This window comes from Kogia breviceps, chromosome 14 (genome assembly GCF_026419965.1).
Source record: "Kogia breviceps isolate mKogBre1 chromosome 14, mKogBre1 haplotype 1, whole genome shotgun sequence".
Classification (NCBI taxonomy): domain Eukaryota; kingdom Metazoa; phylum Chordata; class Mammalia; order Artiodactyla; family Physeteridae; genus Kogia; species Kogia breviceps.
In genome coordinates, this window is record NC_081323.1 from 82,401,925 (window position 1) to 82,421,362 (window position 19,438).

General features: G+C 50.6%; 1 protein-coding gene and 1 long non-coding RNA gene across 3 annotated transcripts; one reads left to right on the top strand and one right to left on the bottom strand.

The window, feature by feature from the left end:
* Positions 1-3,381: 3,381 nt before the first annotated feature.
* RHBDD2 (rhomboid domain containing 2) lies at positions 3,382-15,070 on the top strand. Of its 2 annotated transcripts, XM_059037249.2 has the most exons (5): positions 5,393-5,517; positions 5,613-5,778; positions 5,850-6,257; positions 11,455-11,605; positions 14,079-15,070. In XM_059037249.2, exons 3-5 carry the CDS (start codon positions 6,095-6,097, stop codon positions 14,434-14,436), a joined length of 672 nt encoding a protein of 223 aa, XP_058893232.2. In that variant the 5' UTR covers positions 5,393-5,517; positions 5,613-5,778; positions 5,850-6,094; the 3' UTR covers positions 14,437-15,070. The 2 variants fall into 2 exon arrangements, with proteins under 2 accessions (XP_058893231.2, XP_058893232.2); XM_059037248.2 differs by lacking the exons at positions 5,393-5,517; positions 5,613-5,778 and adding an exon at positions 3,382-3,766.
* On the bottom strand, positions 11,607-19,224 carry LOC131740910 (uncharacterized). The gene is made up of 2 exons (XR_009331026.2): positions 18,918-19,224; positions 11,607-15,210 (listed from the first exon to the last, which is right to left on the bottom strand). It is a non-coding gene; the product is annotated as an uncharacterized lncRNA (long non-coding RNA).
* Positions 19,225-19,438: the final 214 nt, after the last annotated feature.

Below are 19,438 nucleotides of genomic sequence, written 5' to 3' on the forward strand. Positions count from 1 at the left end.
ACCCCCAAAGAATTAAAAGCTAAGTCTCAAAGAGCAGCATTATTCACAATAGCTAAAAGGTGGAAACAACCCAAGCGTCCATCAACAGATGAATGGATAAAGAACCATGTGGTCCATCCATACAATGGAATATTATGCAGCCTTATAAAGGAAGCACATTCTGACACCTGCTACAACATGGATAAGGCTTGAGGACGTTATGCTAAGTGAAAGAAGCCAGTCACAGAAAGCCAAATACTGCATGGTTCCACTTATATGGGGTACTTAGAGTGGTCAAATTCATAGAGACAGAAAGACACATAGTTGCCAGGGACTGGGGCGAGTAGGGAGTGAGGAGTTATCAGTTAATGTGTACAAGATCCAAAGAATTACAGAGATGGCTGCTGTTGATGGTTGTACAATATTATGAATGTACTTAACACTACTGAACTGTACACTGAAAAATGGTTAAGGTAGTAAATGTTGTGTGTACTTTTCCACAATGAAAAAACATTGGGGAAAAAAACCCACATGCATTTATAATCTTACAGTTCTGGAGGTTAGAAGTCTGAAATGGGTTTTACAGGGCTACTTCAAGGTGTCAGCAGAACTGTGTCCCTTCTGGAGGATCTAGGGGAGAATCTGTTTCCTCGCCTTTTCCAGCTTCTAGCGGTACCCTCATTCCTTGACTCGTTTTCAAGCCTCATAGCTCCACCCTCTGCTTCTGTCATCACATTGCCTTCTCTCCCTTGACCCTCCTGTTACCTTAAAAGGACCTTCACAATTCCATTAGGCCCACGCAGATAATCCAGGATAATCTCCCCGTCTCAAGATCCTTAACTTAATCATACCCACAAAGTCCCTTTTGCTACATAAGGTGCATATACATAGAATCTGGGAATTAGGACGTGGACAGCATTGCTTGTGGGTTTCATCTAGAAATGTCCACACTGGTATGTGTGCCCCCTGAGAAGTCACCTGTCCCCCAGCCTCCAAGTCTGGCACGTGGAAAACTAGACACTCTCCAAGGAGGAGGATGCTTGGTGGAACCGTAAACAAAGCCATCTCCAAGTAGCATAATTGAGGCCTGGAAATGTTTGCAGACCAAGAATGAAAAGATAGGACAAAAAACATTCATGGTACTGGGTTGCCCCCTCCCCACACCCATTTGCTGAAGAAGGCTCTGCTTTTTTTTTTTTTTTTTTTTTTTTTTTTTTTTTTTTTTGCGGTACGCGGGCCTCTCACTGTTGTGGCCTCTCCCGTTGCGGAGAACAGGCTCCGGACGTGCAGGCTCAGCGGCCACGGCTCACGGGCCCAGCTGCTCCGCGGCATGTGCGATCTTCACAGACCGGGGCACGAACCCGTGTCCCCTGTATCAGCAGGCGGACTCTCAACCACTGCACCACCAGGGAAGCCCGAGGCTCTGCTTTGCTCATGCCAGCCCTCTGTCCCTTGAGCTGAAGAGAAGGTCTTGGGGTTTTCTGGGGGCATAATTGGAAAAAATGAGAAGAGGGAGGCAGAATCAGAGAGAAGGGAGACCATTGGATGCTCCCTGCGTTAGACTACACAGCCCTTGGCTGTAGGATATGTGATGTCACCACAACTCTCATCCTGCCAGGAATCCAAATGCAATTATCCCCAACCCCCCCGGTAAGTGGCAAATGTATCAACACTCCATATGCGTTTGTGTGTTTATGGAGTCTTAGAACTGAAGGTCCAGAAAGATTTTAAAAGGCATCTAGTTCCACCTCCAAACTGATGCTTGAATCACTTCAGTTTTCTCATCAAGTCCCCAGATTGCCTCTGCTTGCACTATGTGGTCACAGGGAGCTCACTACCTATTAAGGCAGCTCATGCCACGGATAGACAATCCAAACTGTCAGAAAGTTCTTTCTTTTAAAAAAAAATTTATTTATTTATTTATTTGGCTGCATTGGGTCTTCACTGCTGCACACGGGCTTTCTCTCTAGTTGCGGTGAGCAGGGGCTAGTCTTTGTTGTGGTGCACGGGCTTCTCATTGCAGTGGCTTCTCTTGCTGTGGTGTGTGGGCTTCAGTAGTTGTGGCACTCAGGCTCAGTAGTTGCGGCTCACAGGCTCTAGAGCACAGGCTCAATAGTTGTGGCGCACAGGCTTAGTTGCTCTGCGGCATGTGGGATCTTCCTGGACCAGGGCTCGAACCCTTGTCCTGTGCATCAGCAGGCCGATTCTTAACCACTGCACTACCAGGGAAGTCAGAAAGTTCTTTCTTAAGTCAAGTGTGTGGCCCTGTCATTTCCAGGTCTCCCCTCTGGAGTAACACAGGATACGTCTACTCCCCTTCTTCAGGAAAGCCCTTCACATAGTTAGAGCCAGTGGTCTGGACCACTGAAGCTTCCCCACGGAAGTCTCCCTGGTCCCTTTAATTGTCCCTCATCAAGTTGTGATTTGAAATTTCCCCCTTTCTTCCCAGTCCTAGTCACTTTTTGTTGGACAAGCTCTAATTTTCTACATCCTTTTTCAGAATATATGTCTGAAAGTAGACCCAGAACTCCTGGAGTGGCCTGATGGGCACAGAGGACACAGGACCACCACCCAGGTCCTCTTCCCAAGGCCCAGACTTTGGTTCCAGCAGCCCAAGTCCCCACTCGCTATTTTTAGCTGCTCCACCACACTTCTGACTCCCGTTTTGCTTCCTGTTGAGTAAAACCTTAATTTTCATGCCCACTGCTGCATCGTGAGCAGCATTAGTTTAAATATACGTAGTATTCATTGAAATATGTCCCATTGCTGTATATTTATATCCAGAAAAGTACATGGTTGTATTTTAGTACTAAACACAAAAGACGAAAAGAATCTTAGGTCCTCTTCCTGAGGTTCATGGGCACACAGACATTGCCAGAACTCCTAGGGCTGGGAACGGATCTGAATGTCCAGCAGAGAGAGTGAAGCATTTGTTTATTTTTCAGTAGTCGAATTTACATACATGTAGCAGTAGGCAGGATATTAGAGGGAAGTAGTGAAACGGGAAGCAAATCGGGGCCTAGCGAACAGGAATTCAGATCCTGGTCCTTCTGCTTCCCACTTGTGACCTCGAGCAAGTTACCTTCCAAAGCATCTGTAATCAGGGAAACCATATTCCAGTTGGCTACTTTAAACAGCCGTTCTCTGTGAAGGTGCTTTTCAGACTTTTAAGTGCTGAAATAGACCTTGGTTATCACTGTTGTATATTACATCCCTTCGGGGCCTTCAGTAGAATCCCTCCTTCCTCTCCCACCCCTGTTTCTCTAACCCAGGCACCTTGCCAGTAGCCAATTCCAGGCCATAGCAACGGGGGGAACCTGAGTTCTAATTGTCTTTGCCACTTAACTGCATTACCCAGACAACAGTTTCTTCATTCGCATAATGGGGGTAAACACAGAAAGGGGGATGCTGCCGCCAGAGGGCGCTGTCCTGCGCGCGTGGGAGACTGGCCAGCGCGACCGGATTGGGCAACTCTGCACGGGGCGGGACGTCGGGGAGGCGGGGCTTCCGGCCACCTCCTCCGCTGTTGCCATGGGAGACAGCCGCAAGGAGGCGGAAAGAGCCGAGAATCCGTCTGAGCCGCCTAGGGGAGCGCGAGCCTTGGAGGCCATGGCGGCCTCGGAGCCCGGGTACCGGAGCTGGTCCTTGTGGCCCGAGGTGCCATCCGCCACCTTCTTCACCGCGCTGCTCTCGCTGCTGGTGTCTGGGCCTCGCCTGTTCCTGTTGCAGCCGCCCTTGGCGCCCTCGGGCCTCTCGTTGCGGTCCGAGGCCCTACGCGACTGGCAAGGTGAGCAGGGCGGGGCCGGGCCCCGGGTGGCAGCCCTTTTCCTCCGACCTCGCCAGGCCCTGGGCTCTGGCCTCCCAGCATCCACGCCACCCCGTCTCCGTCCGCATCATCATTCTGCCCACCTGGAAGACCAGCCCCATATTCCACGTCTTTGTGCAGAGCCCCATCTTCGTCATCACTGTAACGCTTCCCTACCCAGATTTGTTCCTTTCCCTGCCGCCATCCGACTGGTCAAGGCCCCCATATCCATTCGTAGCAAATAGGTTTCATTCACCCCTGCTCGATCACCAAGGAGGATTTTTCTGTTCCCCTCGTCACATTCACACCTACGTCAGCTTTAGGGCCCAACCCCCCACTGAAAAAATGTTTTCTTTCGCCTTCGTCAAGACACTTGAGCTTTATCTGTGGCCACCCCTATAAGATCCTGGCTTCCTGGGGTTTAGAATTTCTTGTGCTTCTTCGTTTTTATCTTAATCCTCACTCCGATTCCCTGCTCATGGTGGGAAGGGGGTATCTTGTACCTTTGGGAGAGGTGTTTGTTTTCTCGGGGAGGGTGAGAGATTTTGCAGACCAATTAAGTATAAACATCTGCTCATAAAAGATGTTCCTAGTCTCTGTTTCTTCCCCATTCTTTTCTGGGGAGGAACATGGGAAATTTGTATGACTTGTTGTTTTGCAAAGCACATTCACATGCAGTAATCTCATTTAATCTTCACGGTGATCCCATGACGTAATGTAGGCTTTATTGTTGCCCATTATTTAGATGAAACTGAGGCTTAATGCGAAGACTAGAAGAGCTATTGAGTTATATAATTGACACAGGAATCCAGATTTTTCTTTTTATCGTGTGATGTGTTGGAACTGGAACCTTGGGGTTTACGATCCCCAAATTATATAGAGTTGCTTCCAGAATCTTCACATTTGTACTTGGGATTTCAGTGTCGGAAGTACTCAACAAGCAATGAAGTACTCTTCAGATAATGAAGCCTTACAGAGATGGCCTGACTGAGGTACATGGTTCATAGCCTGCCTCCCTGCTCAAATCTAAAACTGGTCCCGCCCAACCCTACCTGAGATACACACAGCACATCTGTCTTCAGAGACAGATGCAAAATGCCAGCCTAAACTGAGCTCCCTTTTTTTTTTTTTCTTTACTTCACGGCTGCTCTGAGCGTGGGGCTCACGGGCAATGTGAGTATTAGACATGTAAGAGACCTTTGAGGGCCTCGAGTGTATGCCTGTTATTATACAAAGAGAGAACTGAAGCCGATAGGGCCTGTGACTTGACAGAGCTCAACCAGCCTGGATGTGTTAGAGCCAAGATTCCACTCCAAGCCTTTAGGCTCCCAAGTCCAATGTAACTGCCACTTCCCCAGTCCCCCGCCTTCACTTTAGTATTTTGGCCTGTGGGGATGTAAAAGTACATAAGAGAGAGGACTGGTTCTAGAAAAATCAAAGTGAGATTCTTTGCTGTCTTATTGCATATAAAGCATGGCTCTGCCTCGAAGACTGGATCAGCACTTTTAAGAAAGACTTCTGAGTTCTGTATCTACATTATTAGTGATAGTTTTCTAATCTTTGCAGGTGCAAAATAATTCATGGTCCCTTTTTTCTTCCTCTGAACAGCCACTATGGAAGGAGAGGTCAGGATTACAGCCGAGGAGACGGGCACAAAGAGTGTTAAGTGACACCCACTCAATCCACCTGAAGCCGTTACAATTAATTAACCCTCAAACTGCCCGGTGAGATAGGTCAGTATTAAAACCTAAAAAAGGATTATAAAGCACATTACAAATTTAAAGACCATCCCATGCTAAAAAGTGTTATTTTTTTCCCCACGTGGAAGCAAGTCACAGATAAGACTTGCTCCAGGTCTGGGAAAGAGCAAAGATCAGACGTCCACGCCTCTACTTTGAATCCTGGGTCCTTCGTTATTGCCTTCCTCTGCTTACCGCACTGGCTCCGGGCTGATTTTCACTGGCAACGAGAGCCAGCTACTCCCCGTTTCCTAGGTGGGTTGTAACCTGGCTTTCCCTGCTTGGAACAACCCACCCTTGGGCCTCTAACTCGGTTCCCTCTGCAGTTTACAGGCTGGTGACTTACATCTTTGTCTATGAGAATCCAGTCTCCCTGCTCTGCGGCGCCATCATCATTTGGCGCTTTGCTGGCAATTTTGAGAGAACCGTGGGCACCGTCCGCCACTGCTTCTTCACCGTGATCTTCGCCATCATCTGCGCCATCATCTTCCTGTCTTTTGAAGCTGTGTCGTCGCTGTCAAAGCTGGGGGAGGTAGAGGATGCCAGAGGTTTCACCCCAGTGGCTTTTGCCATGCTGGGAGTCAATTCCGTCCGCTCTCGGATGAGGAGGGCCCTGGTGTTTGGCCTGGTCGTGCCCTCAATGCTGGTGCCATGGCTCCTGCTCTGTGCCTCCTGGCTCATTCCCCAGACCTCTTTCCTCAGTAACGTCTGTGGACTTGGAATTGGGCTAACATGTATCCTTCCTAGAAGGTAACTGTAGAACAATGACGTGCCAAAGGGTGGACCAAGTTGTAGGGCCTGGGGGTGTCGAGTAGATAGAGCAGTGAGCTCAGATGTAGGTAATCTGTGTGTTAGCTTCAGCTTTGAAAACCGTGTGGCCTCGGGCAGGTCACTTCCCTTCTTTAGGCCAGAGTTTGCTCATCTGGAAAGATCACTATAGCTCACTCCTCACACTGGCTCAGCACTGCCAGTTAGTAAAATATTCAGTATTGATTTTTTCCAAGGTGTAAACCTACATTTGACTAATTTTTTTTATTGGAGGAACCTGAACTACCCATGGGCTGGAGATGTTCCATGAAAGGAATAGGAAACAGGTTTGTTTGGTTTTGTTTGGCTTAATCTTTTTCTCAGAAGAAAAATGAAAAGTTTTTTTATGGTAGGCTTTCACCATATGGGTAGTTAAAAACTTAGGATAAGCCTCATATTCCTTGTATAAATATTCTGGCAATTAGGGGAAAGTACTCTAAAATACAAAGTGGATTTTTTTTTTAAACATCAGAATGGTAGTGTTTGGACTTGGACAAGGTGCATTCCTGACATATCTTACAATTTGTGATTCTGTGAGCTGTTAGTATGGGTAGTGTATAAATCCACATTGATAACATTGTTCTTCTTTATCTTATTTTTAAATTCTAGTTTAATTTCATTGGTTTTAAACTTTTTTTCCTAACATGAAAATTTAAAGCTATACACTCCCCATGTAAGCACTACTTTAGCTGTATCCCACAAATTTTGATATGTTGTGTTTTCATTATCACTCAGTTAAAACTATTTTCTAATTTTCCTTGGGATTTCTTTTTTGATCCAAGGGTTATTTATAAGGGAGTTGCTTAATTTCTAAATATTTGGTGATTTCCCAGATTGCTTTTTGTTACTGATTTCTTATTTTATTTCATGTGGTCAGAGAAAATTCTTTGTAAGATTACAGTCCTTTTCAATTATTTCTGGCCCAGCATTTGTTACATCTTGGTGAGTGTTCTGTGTGTACTTGAAAGGAATGTGCATTCTGTAATTGGTGGGTATAGTGTTCAGTATATGTTAGTTAAGTCAAGGTATTGTAGTGTTCAAATCTTCTATATCGGGCTTCTCTGGTGGCGCAGTGGTTGAGAGTCCGCCTGCCGATGCAGGAGACACGGGTTCGTGCCCTGGTCCGGGAAGGTCCCACATGCCGCGGAGCAACTAAGCCCGTGAGCCATGGCCGCTAGGCCTGCGCGTCCGGAGCCTGTGCTCCGCAGCGGGAGAGGCCACAACAGTGAGAGGCCCGCATACCGCAAAAAAAAAAAAAAAAAAAAAAAAAAAAAAAAAAAAAAAAAATCTTCTATATCCTTATAGTTATTCTATTTATTACTGGGAGAAGACTGTTGACATCTCCAGCTAATATTGTAGATCTCTCTTTTTTGCTTTCAATTCTTATCAAGTGTTTTGAAGTTCTGTTTATTGGATACATACACATTTGGGATTGTTATATCATCTTAATGAATTTACCCTTTACTATTATGAAATTGACCCTTTAAATCTCTGGTAATATTCTTTGCCCTAAATTCTTCATTGTCTGATATTAATTTACTTATTCCAGCTTTCTCCTTTCTTAGAATTAGGATTCACAAGGTATATATTTTCCCATCCTTATATTTTTAACATGTTTATGTCTACATTTAAAGCATATTTCTTGTAGATAGCATATAGGTGGTTCTCTATCTGACAGTCTCTGCCTTTTAAAGGCTTGTTTAGCCCATTTGCATTTAGTGTAATTATTGATATAGTGGGGTTAAGTCTGCCACCTTGCTTTTTGTGTTCTCTTTGTCTCAAATGTTCTTTGTTACTTTTTACCTCTTTTCCTGCCTTCAAATGCATATTTTTTTAGTATTTCACTTTATCTTCTTTGCTTATTAACCATGCCTCTTTGTTTTATTTTTTAGTGGTTGCTCTAGAGTTTAAATATGCATTTTTAGGGCTTCCCTGGTAGCTCAGTGGTTGAGAGTCCGCCTGCCGATGCAGGGGACATGGGTTCGTGCCCCAGTCCGGGAGGATCCCATATGCCACGGAGCGGCTGGGCCCGTGAGCCATGGCTGCTGAGCCTGCACGTCTAGAGCCTGTGCTCCGCAACGGGAGAGGCCACAACAGTGAGAGGCCAGCATACCACAAAAAAAAAAAAAGCATTTTTAGTTTATCACAGGCTACATTCAGATAATATACCACTTTGTATATAAGAATCTTATTTCATTGTATTTGTTTTCCTTCTTTCCATCCTTTGTGTTATTGTTGTTATATGTTTTACTTCTACATATGTTATAAACCTCACAATACATTGCTACTTCTCTTGTTTTAAACAGTCAATTATATTTTTTTAAAAAGCAACATTTACTCACATATTTATCACCTCTAGTTTTCTTCATTCTTTTGTGTAGATCCAAATTCCCATCTGGTATCATTTTCCTTTAGCCTAAAGAACTTCCTTTAACATTACAGTAGGTATGCTGGTGAAAAATTCTCTCCATCTTTGGTTCTTTGAAAATGCCTTTAGTTCACTAAATATAGAATTCTAGCCTTCTCTGATCTCCTCTCACTTCTAAAGATGTCCTTGCGTTACTTCTGGTTTGTATCGTTTCTGATAAGAAATCAGTAATCATTTTTATTGTTTCCCTGTATAATTCGTTGTTTTTCTCTGGCTCATTTCACAATTTTTTCTTTATCATTGGTTTTTAGCTATTATCTTGTGCCTGGAGGTGGTGTTTTTGTGTTTACCTTACTTGGAGTTTGTTGATCTTGGATTTGTGAGTTTAGAATTTTCATCAAGTCTAAAAACATTATCATCATTATGTCTTGAAGTATTTTTTTCTATCCTCTTTTCTCTTCTCCTTGTAGGTTACCAATTACATATATATAAGCTACATGGTATTTTTCATTGGGTCACTAAGGCTGTTTGTGTTTTTTTTTAATTTTTGCCTTTTTTCCCCCTCTACATTTCAGTTTGGATCATTTCTATCACACTGCCTTCAAGTTCAGCAATCTCATCTTCTGCAGTGTCTACTCTGCTGTTAAACCCACCCAGTTAGCTTTTTATTTCTCATGTTGTATATTTCAGTTCAGGAGGTTCTTCTTTATGGTTTTCATTTCTGTATTGCAATTCTTTGTTTGTTATGTTTATGTTTTCCTTTAAACACATTCACTTACACATTTATAATAGCTCTTTTAAAATACTTCTCTCTTAATACCATCATCTTTGTCCTTTCTGGACCTGTTTCTTTTGACTGTTTTTCCTCTTGATTATGGACCCTATTTTCTTGCTTTGTCCCTTGTCTTGTAATTTTTTATTTTTTGATAAACATTGTGAATACTGTGTTATCAAGGGCTGAATATTGTTGTCTTCCTCTAAAGAGTATTTTTTTTCCTAATAGGTCATTAATTTACTTGTTAAGGCATTGCCTTTTGGGGGTCTCTTCTGAATGTCCTGGGTGTTCAGTGAAGTCTCTTTACTCTGGTTAGAACTTGAGCATGTCCCTGTCCTGTGGGAGCTCCAGGAGTTGTTAATCTTACAGCTCTTGATAGTTGTTGTTTCTTCAGTAGCTGTTCTTTGCCTGACTGGAGGCGTCTCAGCCTGTGTACGTCTACATTAGTATTTAGCTAAAGACTCAGGGAACCTCTTTGGGCCCAAGGGACTTGTGGCCCCATCCAGAAGAAGAGGAGGAGCTTCTCCCTCCTCTCCATTACTGACCTGTAAATCCCAGGCATTTTTTCCTCCCTGAACTCTTTGTCTCTCCAGCTCAGGAAAAAATACTGTACTCTGCTTGGATTCCCAGTGCTTGCTTTGGCAGCACGTATACTAAAGTTGGAATGATACTTGGATTCCCCTTCCTGTGCTGTGGTTTAGAAAGTGCCTCTAGGCAGAAAGCCAGCTTGATCTTGAGGCTCACTTAATTTGTTTCCCTTTTCTTAGGTATCACAGTTTGGTAGTGTTTGTGGTCCAAAGTCTGAAAACAATTGTGTAAAATTTTGTATCCTGGTTTATAGTAATATATGTGGGAGGACTAGTCTAGTATTATTACTTCATCAGAGTCAGAAGCAGAGCAAATTCTTGAGATCATTCTGAAGTCATCAGCCATGACAACTTTTGACTTCCTTACAGCATTGGTTACCACCTGGAATCAGTATTTGGAAGCATACTGTCATCCCTGAAAGAATTTAGAAATAGCAAGAGTGTATTTGTTTATCACAATGACTAGGTACTACTACCATTTGGTGGCTGGTGGCCAGGAATGCTAAACTTCCTATGACGAGTGGAACAGTCCAGCCCAGCAGAGAATTATCTCGCCAGTAGTATTCTAGTTAAGAACACTGCCTCAAGGAACAGTGTTCTTTTGGTGCTTCTGTACAGTCTTCTCTCTGCCAGCACCCCCTCTTCTAGCTATTGCTACTCACAATTTAGGCTTCAGCATCCACATCACATCCTTGGAGAAAAATTTCTCAGATCTCCCTAGGCTAGCTTAAGGTCCCCAGCGTGGTCATCCATAGATAAGCTTTTGCTCGTGGCCACTTATTCTACCCCAGTACTTGGTATATACTAGACGTTCAATGAATATTTGTCAAGAGGATGGATGGATGGTTGGATAAAGGCTGACTCTTTTTGGCTGTCTAGGCAGTGATGGGCTGACACAGGTCGGATGACCAGAGTACCGTCACATCCCCGGGACCTCCCAGGGCTGCCACAGAGGCCCACAGGAAGCTCACTTGGTCACACCGAGACAAGGTTCCTTCTGTTTGGGACAAAGTACAAGAAGATGTCAGGCCTCCCAGAGGGTATTAGGACAGCCTCTTGCTTCATCCCCCCGGAAAGACAGAGATGTGTGCGGGCTTCTGACTGTGATTGAAGGGGCCAGAGGGGCTCAGGAGACAGGATGGGTGTGTCTAGGGGAAGGTGAAATGTTAGCACCTGTCTGCCCTCTCCTGTTGCTGGGTCATGTTCCCTCTGAGGTACAGGGGATAGAAACTCAACTCTTGGTTTCCCCTGAGCTTGAAACTCCAGGCACATATCATGGTGGAATAAGCACTTAATTCCCCTGTACAATCAATGTGGGCACCTGTATCCTATGGGGAGTGTTCAGCCCTCCTCCCTTTAGCTGCCTCCAGTTTTCCTTAATATGCCAACCTCAGATGGCTTCACCTACTGCTACTCCATCGACCTCCCAGAGCGAGTTGCACTGAAGCTCGACCAGAAGTTCCCCTTCAGCCTGATGAGGAAGATTTCGATGTTCAAGTATATCTCCGGCTCTTCAGCTGAAAGAAGGGCAGCCCAAAGCCGGAAGTAAGTTATAGAACTCTGTGCTTTATTCCTAAAGCAATTCCTGGGCATCTAGAGAGTGTGACTCGTTCACTGTCCTGGGGAATAGGGAAGAGGGTGTGGGCAGCCTGGGCCCAGAAAAATCTGTGCACAGATTTCTCCCGAGCACCCTAGAGTCTGCCCAGCTGCATCTGAAGTAGGGACCGAGCAGGAAGGGGCTCTTGAGCGTAATCCCAAGTGATATGTGGCCCCATCCAGTGGCATTAACAGCCCTCAGCGCTGACAAGCACTCTGTGCAGGTGGGATTGGGCTCCTGCGTGTGACGCTGGTAAGAAGCACAGTCCACGCGACTGACCGGGAGCCTTAGGAGGTGGCACGGCCCGAACCTGAGAGGTAGTGTTTTCTTGGCCACCTGGCAGGAGAAGGCGAAGCTTACTGTTTTCCAGTCCAGGCACGTTGACTCTCAATGGAAAGTCCTGGGCAAGCCGCCAGAGCTCACGTAGCCTGACTCCCTCCTTTCAGAGAGAGGGCCCGAAGGGGACAAGAGTCCGTCTCCAGGTAACACAGAGTCAGAAGAGCCCAGTCTAAAGCCAGGGGCTCCTGCCTCCGGGTCCTCCTCACTCCCTGTCGCCGCGGCACACACTGCCGGCCTCGGGTGGCCTTCACTGGCTTTTGCCAATGCTGAGAGTTCACGATGGAGGAGCTTTCCTTTCCTTCAAGTCCCTCCCAAAGAACGCATCCAGTACAAAGTCAAGGTGCTCTGTCAGTGCCCCTTTTCTGCTTCAGCTGTGCAGTACACCTGGCCCCCGCGCTGGCCTGGAGGCAGGACTTTGGCTGAACTGGAGTCTGCTCCTTGTACTTTATTTTAGGAGGTGGACACTCGCAGCCCTCAGCAGCTCGCAGCCCTCTGACCATTTCTTTTTTATTTTTAGTTTTTTCACCAGGCCGCACGGCTTGCAGGATGATCTTAGTTCCCTGACCAGGGATCGAACCCAGGTCCCCACAGTGAAAGTGCCGAGTCCTAACCACTGGACCGCCAGGGAATTCCCCACTCTGACCATTTCTTAAAGGCAGGGACGGGTACTGGGAAAAACAGAAACGCACACTCACCCATTTTGTTTCAGGCAAGTAATTCCTAGAGTCTAAATGGGTGAGAGGTGTTTAAATTTAGAATTAGGTGTATTGTAGCTTTTTGGCTCTTAATTGCTGTTCTCACAGAATCTAGAGAGAACTTAAGGGTCCTCGTTTGCAAACGCTCTCTCCCCCACCCTGTCCCGTGAAGGAATCCCCTCTAAGACAGCTGATGATGTTCACCCCTGGCGGCTGGGGGCTAGCTCTCCAAGGCAGCCCCTGATGAGAAAGGTCTTCCACGCTGAATCGCAGTTACTTCTCTGTAACTGTGACACCGTGGTGCCGGGGGATCCTGCTTCACCGTGACGCGCAGATCTGGCCAGGGACCATGGTGACCCTCTCAGCTCCTTCTGTGTCCCTTGCATGGCGTGGTGTTCGATCCCTCGTTATCCTGGCCTGCTGTAGGCACCCGGGACAGAACATGATGTTTCGGATGACCTGACAACGGGACAGAGGTGGTATTACAACACGCATGTTTGTTTTGGCAGTGGACCTGACTGCCTAGACAGCCTTGCCTCCCTGGAGGCTCTTGTCAAGCTTCTTAACGGCCAAAACCTCTATATTTTAAAATGCCAGAAGTGCTGTTAAGTGTCCTGTATCTGTACTTAAGCCGCTGATTTGTAAGCTTAGGTTTGGATTGAAATGTATACGGGTCTAGTCTAGTTACCTAACACAGGTACCAGTGGTGCTGACATTTGTTCTTCATATTTGGAACCCCACACGAAGGTCACAGGCTAAAACCCTTAGAATGTGTCGCCCTTGGTGGCCCCAGCCGCACGCGTCTGTGGTGGGGTCTCCAAACTCAGCACAGACAGCTCCCCACATCTGTCATGTCGGCTCCTGCCTGCCGGGACTTTGAGTTGTGAGTCTTTATTCCTGAAGACACGGGTAGAATATCTCCCAGCAGACAAGGCCTGGGCCCAAGCCCTGTGTTACCAGTTAGAGCCCTCCCCTCCTCCCTCCCGCAGAGGTGGATCCATTCTCTCTGGGTCCAGTTGCTGAGCCGACCACAAACACACTGACTGCTGTGATCTTGTCCCCACCTCCTTCCGGTCCATCCAGTTTGCAAGCTGCTCTTACACCTCAGGGTGTCTCAGGCGTGGGCCCGATACCCCTTCTTCCTGCTGGCTTACTGCAGGACCATGAGTAGGCCCTGCCCCCTCTGGGCATATGTTTTCTGTCCAGTTGAGATTGACCTTCCTCCACACTTGGAACTTTTACAGGTGGTTATAGGAACCGTCCACAGCATGCTGTAACAGAAAGCAGTATAGTGACCCACGCTTCGCGCCTGCAGATCGAGCGCTGGGGCTGCTGTGTGCCCCGGCAAGAGTGGCTGAGTGACCATTTTCTCTCTGTTCCTTTCCAGGCTGAACCCTGTGCCTGGCTCCTACCCCACACAGAGCGGCCACCCTCACCTGGCCCCGAACCACCCTGTGGCCCAGATGCAGCACACCAGTGGCCAGAAACTGGCCCCCTGGCCGTCCTGGGTCCCTGGGCACACGGCCAGCCTGCCTCCGTACCAGCCCACGTCTGGCCTGTGCTACGTGCAGAACCATTTTGGCACAGTTCCCAGCTCCTCTGGTGTCTACCCGGCTTCTGCGGGTGCCTCCCTGGGCGTCCAGCCCCCTGCGCCCCTCAACTGCCCCGGCACAGTGCATTCCGGGACCCTGGCCAGTTCGGCGGCTACCGGCTCCAAGGAGTGCTCAAGGGTCCTGATCCCCTGAGAGAGAGTTTCCGGGGAAGCGATCTCCCATCTCGGCCTTCCGAGGAAGGTCCTCTCTGAGCTGAGATGTTCTTGACAAAAAGTTACTTACTGAACACCTCTGTGTGCCAGGCTCTGTGTTGGGTATTTTGATGTGTGTCCCTATTTCAGTCTCATTCATCCTCATGACGACTCGGTGAAGTACAGCTTGTCGTGCTCAGTTTACAGATGCAGAAAGCGCAGCGCTGTGTGAGGACGTGAGGTCACGTGGCCTTGTAGTGGCACAGCTGGGGCGCTTGGCTCCAGGCCCAGGCCCCGCCCACGCACTGTCCCGCCCCCCACAGGACACCTGGGAGGAGAGGGCATTGGTGGTCAGTGGCTCGTTTCAGCTCTCCGTTTCCTTCCCGTCCTCGTACGTCGTGCTCGTGGTTATGCCGTGTTCGTGTGTCTGCGCGTGCCCTTTGGGAGCTCCCAGCTGGTGTGCTCGCCAGTCCCCAGGCCTGTGCAGTGTTCCTCCCTTGCGGTGACCCCCCCCCCCGCCCCACACCCAGACTTCTGCCCCGGAAGTGGTGCGACGGGCCGGCGTGAGCCGCAGCAGCATGCTTATGGATCCACAGTGTTGATTACCTTTGTATAAAGAAACAGCCTCCACCCTGCCCTCGGTGTGTGGTGTCTTTGTGGTCTGGCCGAGGAATGCGGAGGGCAGCAAAGAGAAGCACGTCCAGGTCAAATCAGGCAGATGACTCCCCAGCGGGCATCTGACGTGAGGGCGTTAGTTGAGAAGGTCCCCAGAGAGCTGGAAGGACAAACGGGAAGGTTTGGCAACCCTGAGATTGGCAACAGCGGGCAGCCACTGTGGTGTTGCCAGGGCTCCAGGCTGGGTCACCACGAGAAGGGCTGCCTGCAGGACCTTACACCGGGGAGTGACACAGGCACCGGCCGCGGTGGCCTCTGATGCAAGAGGCGGGGAGGAGAGCCCTGGCTTCTTTGTCGCCTGATCTACCCGCAGGGTCTCCTGTGGGCCATATTAACCAGGAAACCTTTGGCAAATGAGCCCAGGAAATGTAGTTTGCAGGGGTCAGGCCCCACGCACACCACGCAGGGCGGGACAGGGACAGAGATGTGACTGAGCCAGCAGGCGCCCGACCAGGCCGAGGGGAGCTCCTGGCCCCTGATCAGCCTTCAGCTGAGCTCTTTGAAGTGGGCTCACGTTGAGGAAACACGCCACATGCAGGTGTCCTCACAGATACCAGCACACGTGGCCTTCGTTTACTCCTGGAGCTGGGTGGCCTGCTCGGGGCTGGCTTCGGGGGAGGCCCTGGGTATTAGAGATGGATAAGACACACCCACAAATCTGCAGCAGTGGACAGGGCAGTGAGTGGCCTGCACTGGGGCTGGGGGCAGGGATGAAGCTGAGACGGTGGCTCCTGAGCCGGATTGTGAATAGGATTCACCAGCCGAGGAGCTGGGGGCCCAGGCTGCAGCTGAGACCCGTCTGCAGTCCCAGAGCCTGGTGTCTCCAGCCACACCCAGCATCTTTCCCTTCGTGCTCACTCGCTGAGTGCAGGCTGCTGGGTGTCCTTGGACACTTTCCCTCCAGTCCCAGCCTGTATCCAGAAGCAGGCGAGGTGGCCACCTGCTCCAAGTGTGACACAGTCACCTCCCTCACGTCTGGCCTTCCTGCTGGGCTGTCTGGCTGGAGCTGCGGAGGCCTTGGGCCTTGGGGACGGTCAGGCTCCAGGGCCCTCACGCGATCCCAAGTAGAAAGCCGAAGGGCCCTCAGAGGTCGTTCTGTTCAGCCTTCTCCTCCACCCCAGCTTTCCCTGACGGGGTTCCAGGGAGGCAGGATGGGTCTGGCAGAGCAGCTGACAGCAGCGCCGGCCTTGGGCTGTGGCCACAGCCGCTACGCTGAGACTGGTCCTTAGTCTGTTCCCCTGGACTTGGCTTGGGCCTCAGCAGGCAGCCGGGAGCCAGGTCAGAGGGGGCATTTCTCCCCCGAACACGCATATGAGAGGACCTGGAGGGGCTCCCAAACCCCTCCCCAGCGCCTGTTGAATGATCCGCCAGTGTGCCTGCCCCCTTCCGCAAACACCAAGTGTGTGTCAAGCCTCAGGCTGGGCCTGGAAACGGAAGAGTGAGCTCCGTGGGGGCAGAGAACCCGGGGCTGACACGCAGTAAAGATCTGTTGAGCAATTGAATGAACTGGGATACCTGGCCTTGGGGAGTTCAGTCTGGGGGTGGGGGGAGTGGATGATTAAAGAACTGTAATTCCGCAACGCTGTTCAGGCGCTCCCAGGAGGCGCCCAGACCAGCCTGGAGAGCGGGGGGGGGGGGTGGGGGGTGGGGGGGTGTCGGTCTCGGATACTCAGCACACACCCTTCCACGGGGGCGAGGGGGTGACTTTGGAGGGAGGGAAAGAGGAAGCCCCTAACCACTGGCTGTTGTTCGGAGGATGAAGAATACAGCACATTCGGGAAGGCCATTATTCCCCGCACACCAGAAACCTCTCTCCTATCCCAGGCCAGGCGGGAGCCACTGTAGCCAGAGAAGCTTCCAGACTTCATCCAGTTTCCCCTTTCTCGTCAGCAGGGGGCAGCAGAGAAGCAGCCCCTTGGCCGCCTCTGAGACGTTCCCTGGGGCCGGCGCTGGGGGTACAGGAGGAAGAGGGGTCGCTCCCGGGAGGGGACCAGCTTTGTGGTTAACCGTGACTCAAGGGCCTTGAGAGGCGTGGACGCCCTGCCCTGCGAGGCCTCCCTCCTCCACACGCCTGCTCCTTCCTTCTAACGTTTAACAAATGCTTTGTGAGCAGCTGCCGAGTTCCAGGCCTGTGCTTGGCTCTGGGGACGTGAAGCTGGAGAAGAGTGAGCCCAGCCTTCAATGCACTCACAGCCCACCAGGGGAGACACGCTGAATGGAGCGAGAGCAGCCAGGTGCAGAGGTGAGGTGAGCCCACCTTGCGGTGAGGTTGTCAGAGAGGAGACTTTCGGGAGGAGGAGAGTTGCCCAGCAAGGGCAGCGCCCGGAGGACGGAGGGTGAGGGTGACAGTGTGAGCCGAGACGGGAAGGCGGGGCTCCAGTAGGCAGGGCGGAGATGTGAGCCCGGAGGCTGGGAGGGCAGGTAGGAAAGAGCTGGACGTGATGGGAGCCCATCCTGAGGCCCTGGCCCAGGGGTGGGACAGGCAGAAACGGAGCCTAGAACGCAAAGTGACTTTCCGGCGTCACACCGAGCGTGTGGCCGAGCTGAGAGCGTGTGCACAGCTCTCCCATCCGAAGTCCAGAGCTCCTGCCCTGCCTGAAGGCGCCCGCTCGCCCTCAGGTGGTGGGATGGGGGAGGGCCCCGGGTAGGGGTGGAGGCAGGACAATCCTGTAGGATGAGGTTCCCCCAAGCGTGGAATGAGGGGACTGGGGAAGGGCAGAGCTGGCCTCAGAGTTGGGTACTGGACCTTGGGCTCCTGAGACCCGCAGGGGCACCTCCCCTAGTCCGCATCCCAGGATGCTCCCTGGCCTCTGCTCTGCCCATCTGTGCCTGGACAACCGCCGGCTGCAGCAGCCGCGTCCCCCAACCCGGACCCAAAGCTCGGCTCCTGAGGCGCCTCCACACCATCTCCAGATCCCAGGCCACCCGGGATCTTGCTCTGTTTTGAGCCTGGAGCCCCTCCCCAAGAAAGCTTGACTGTCCAAGTCACATCCCAAGGCTGCTTCCTTAACGGAACTCCTCCTCCTGGGAGCCTGGCTTCAGCACCCCCAGAGCCAAGGATCAGGCGGGCTACCCATAGAGATGACACGGGGACAGCTCAGGCCTTCCCAGGGCCCGGGGCTGTTGGGACACAGAGGGCCCACACAAATACGCACACACACAAACACACACACACACCAACACAGGCACGTGTAAACACGGACACGACACTTGGAACTCACAAACCTGGGCCCTTACCCGCACATAAATTCAAGTTCAAATAGGTAGGTACCCAACCACAAAAATGCACACGTATGTGGTTAAGTCACACACCTATGTGTATTTGCACCTGTACACGCACAAAATCGTGCATGGGCTGGTCTGTGCCCCAGTACATGCTGTACATACATGCATGTGCACCTGACACGTCACAGAGCAAGGCGAGCCCTTGGGTGGGAACCCCAAACCCCCTCTCCTCGACCTTACCCGACGTGACCCTAGCCTCCCTCCCCAATCTCATCTCCTACCACCCTCCTGCTTTCCCCCGACTGCTGATGGCACTACGTGAGATGACCAGACAGCTGGCAGGAAGCTTCTGGAGATGAGTGAAATCTTTAGGAGCAGGCATGGGTGGTGAGCAGGGCAGCAGGAAAAGCCCAGTGGGCTGAACCTCCCTTCCAAGCGCCTATCACGCGCTGCCCGGAATTCCACTATCAAAGCCATTCCTGTGGATTAGGCTCCCCCGACATTGAGGTAACCCTGGAAAAGATCCTGAGTCCAACCCTCACATTGCACTTGGGAACGTGAGGTCCAGAGAGGGGAAGTTACCTGGCTAAGGACACCCAGTGGATCCATGACAGGGCCGGCACCGAACCCGGGTCTCCTCACTCCTGTTTGCTCTACTGTTCTGGTCGGTGGGTGGAGAAGTGGGCTGGCGGGCAGCTGGGGTCACAGGCAGGCCCGGGCAGCGGCTCTCATCCGGCCCAGCTGAGCCCACTCGGCTGTGCTGACGCCAGGAGTGGTGGCAGGGGGTCTCGGTCCTCACTGGGTGTCCTGAAGCCCCCTTCAATCAGACTCTGCTGCCGAGGCGGGGTGGCCTCGGTGTATGAGAGCTCTCCGAACCCTTCCAGGATGGTGGCACCTCTCCGGAGAGATCAGGCGCTCAGAAGAGCAGGTGAGACCCCTTCTCCCATCAGGCTGGGCCAGGTCCTGGAGGCAGGACACGCAGGACCCCTTCCCAGCCCCATCTGCAGCCTGGGGTCTCCCTGGGGAGAGGAGAGCAGAGAGTCCCCAGCCGCCCCTACCAGGGCTGGACAGGACGGACCTCCACCTCTCCTGCAATCCCATCC

What these genes read in the sequence shown, in the direction of transcription:
- RHBDD2 (XM_059037248.2), top strand. Translation starts at nt 3,385, where the DNA reads ATGCTGCCGCCAGAGGGCGCTGTCCTGCGCGCGTGGGAGACTGGCCAG. An exon ending in GGCCCTACGCGACTGGCAAG is followed by an intron (nt 3,767 to 5,849) that starts GTGAGCAGGGCG and finishes TTCCCTCTGCAG; the next exon opens with TTTACAGGCTGGTGACTTAC. An exon ending in AGGGCAGCCCAAAGCCGGAA is followed by an intron (nt 11,606 to 14,078) that starts GTAAGTTATAGA and finishes GTTCCTTTCCAG; the next exon opens with GCTGAACCCTGTGCCTGGCT.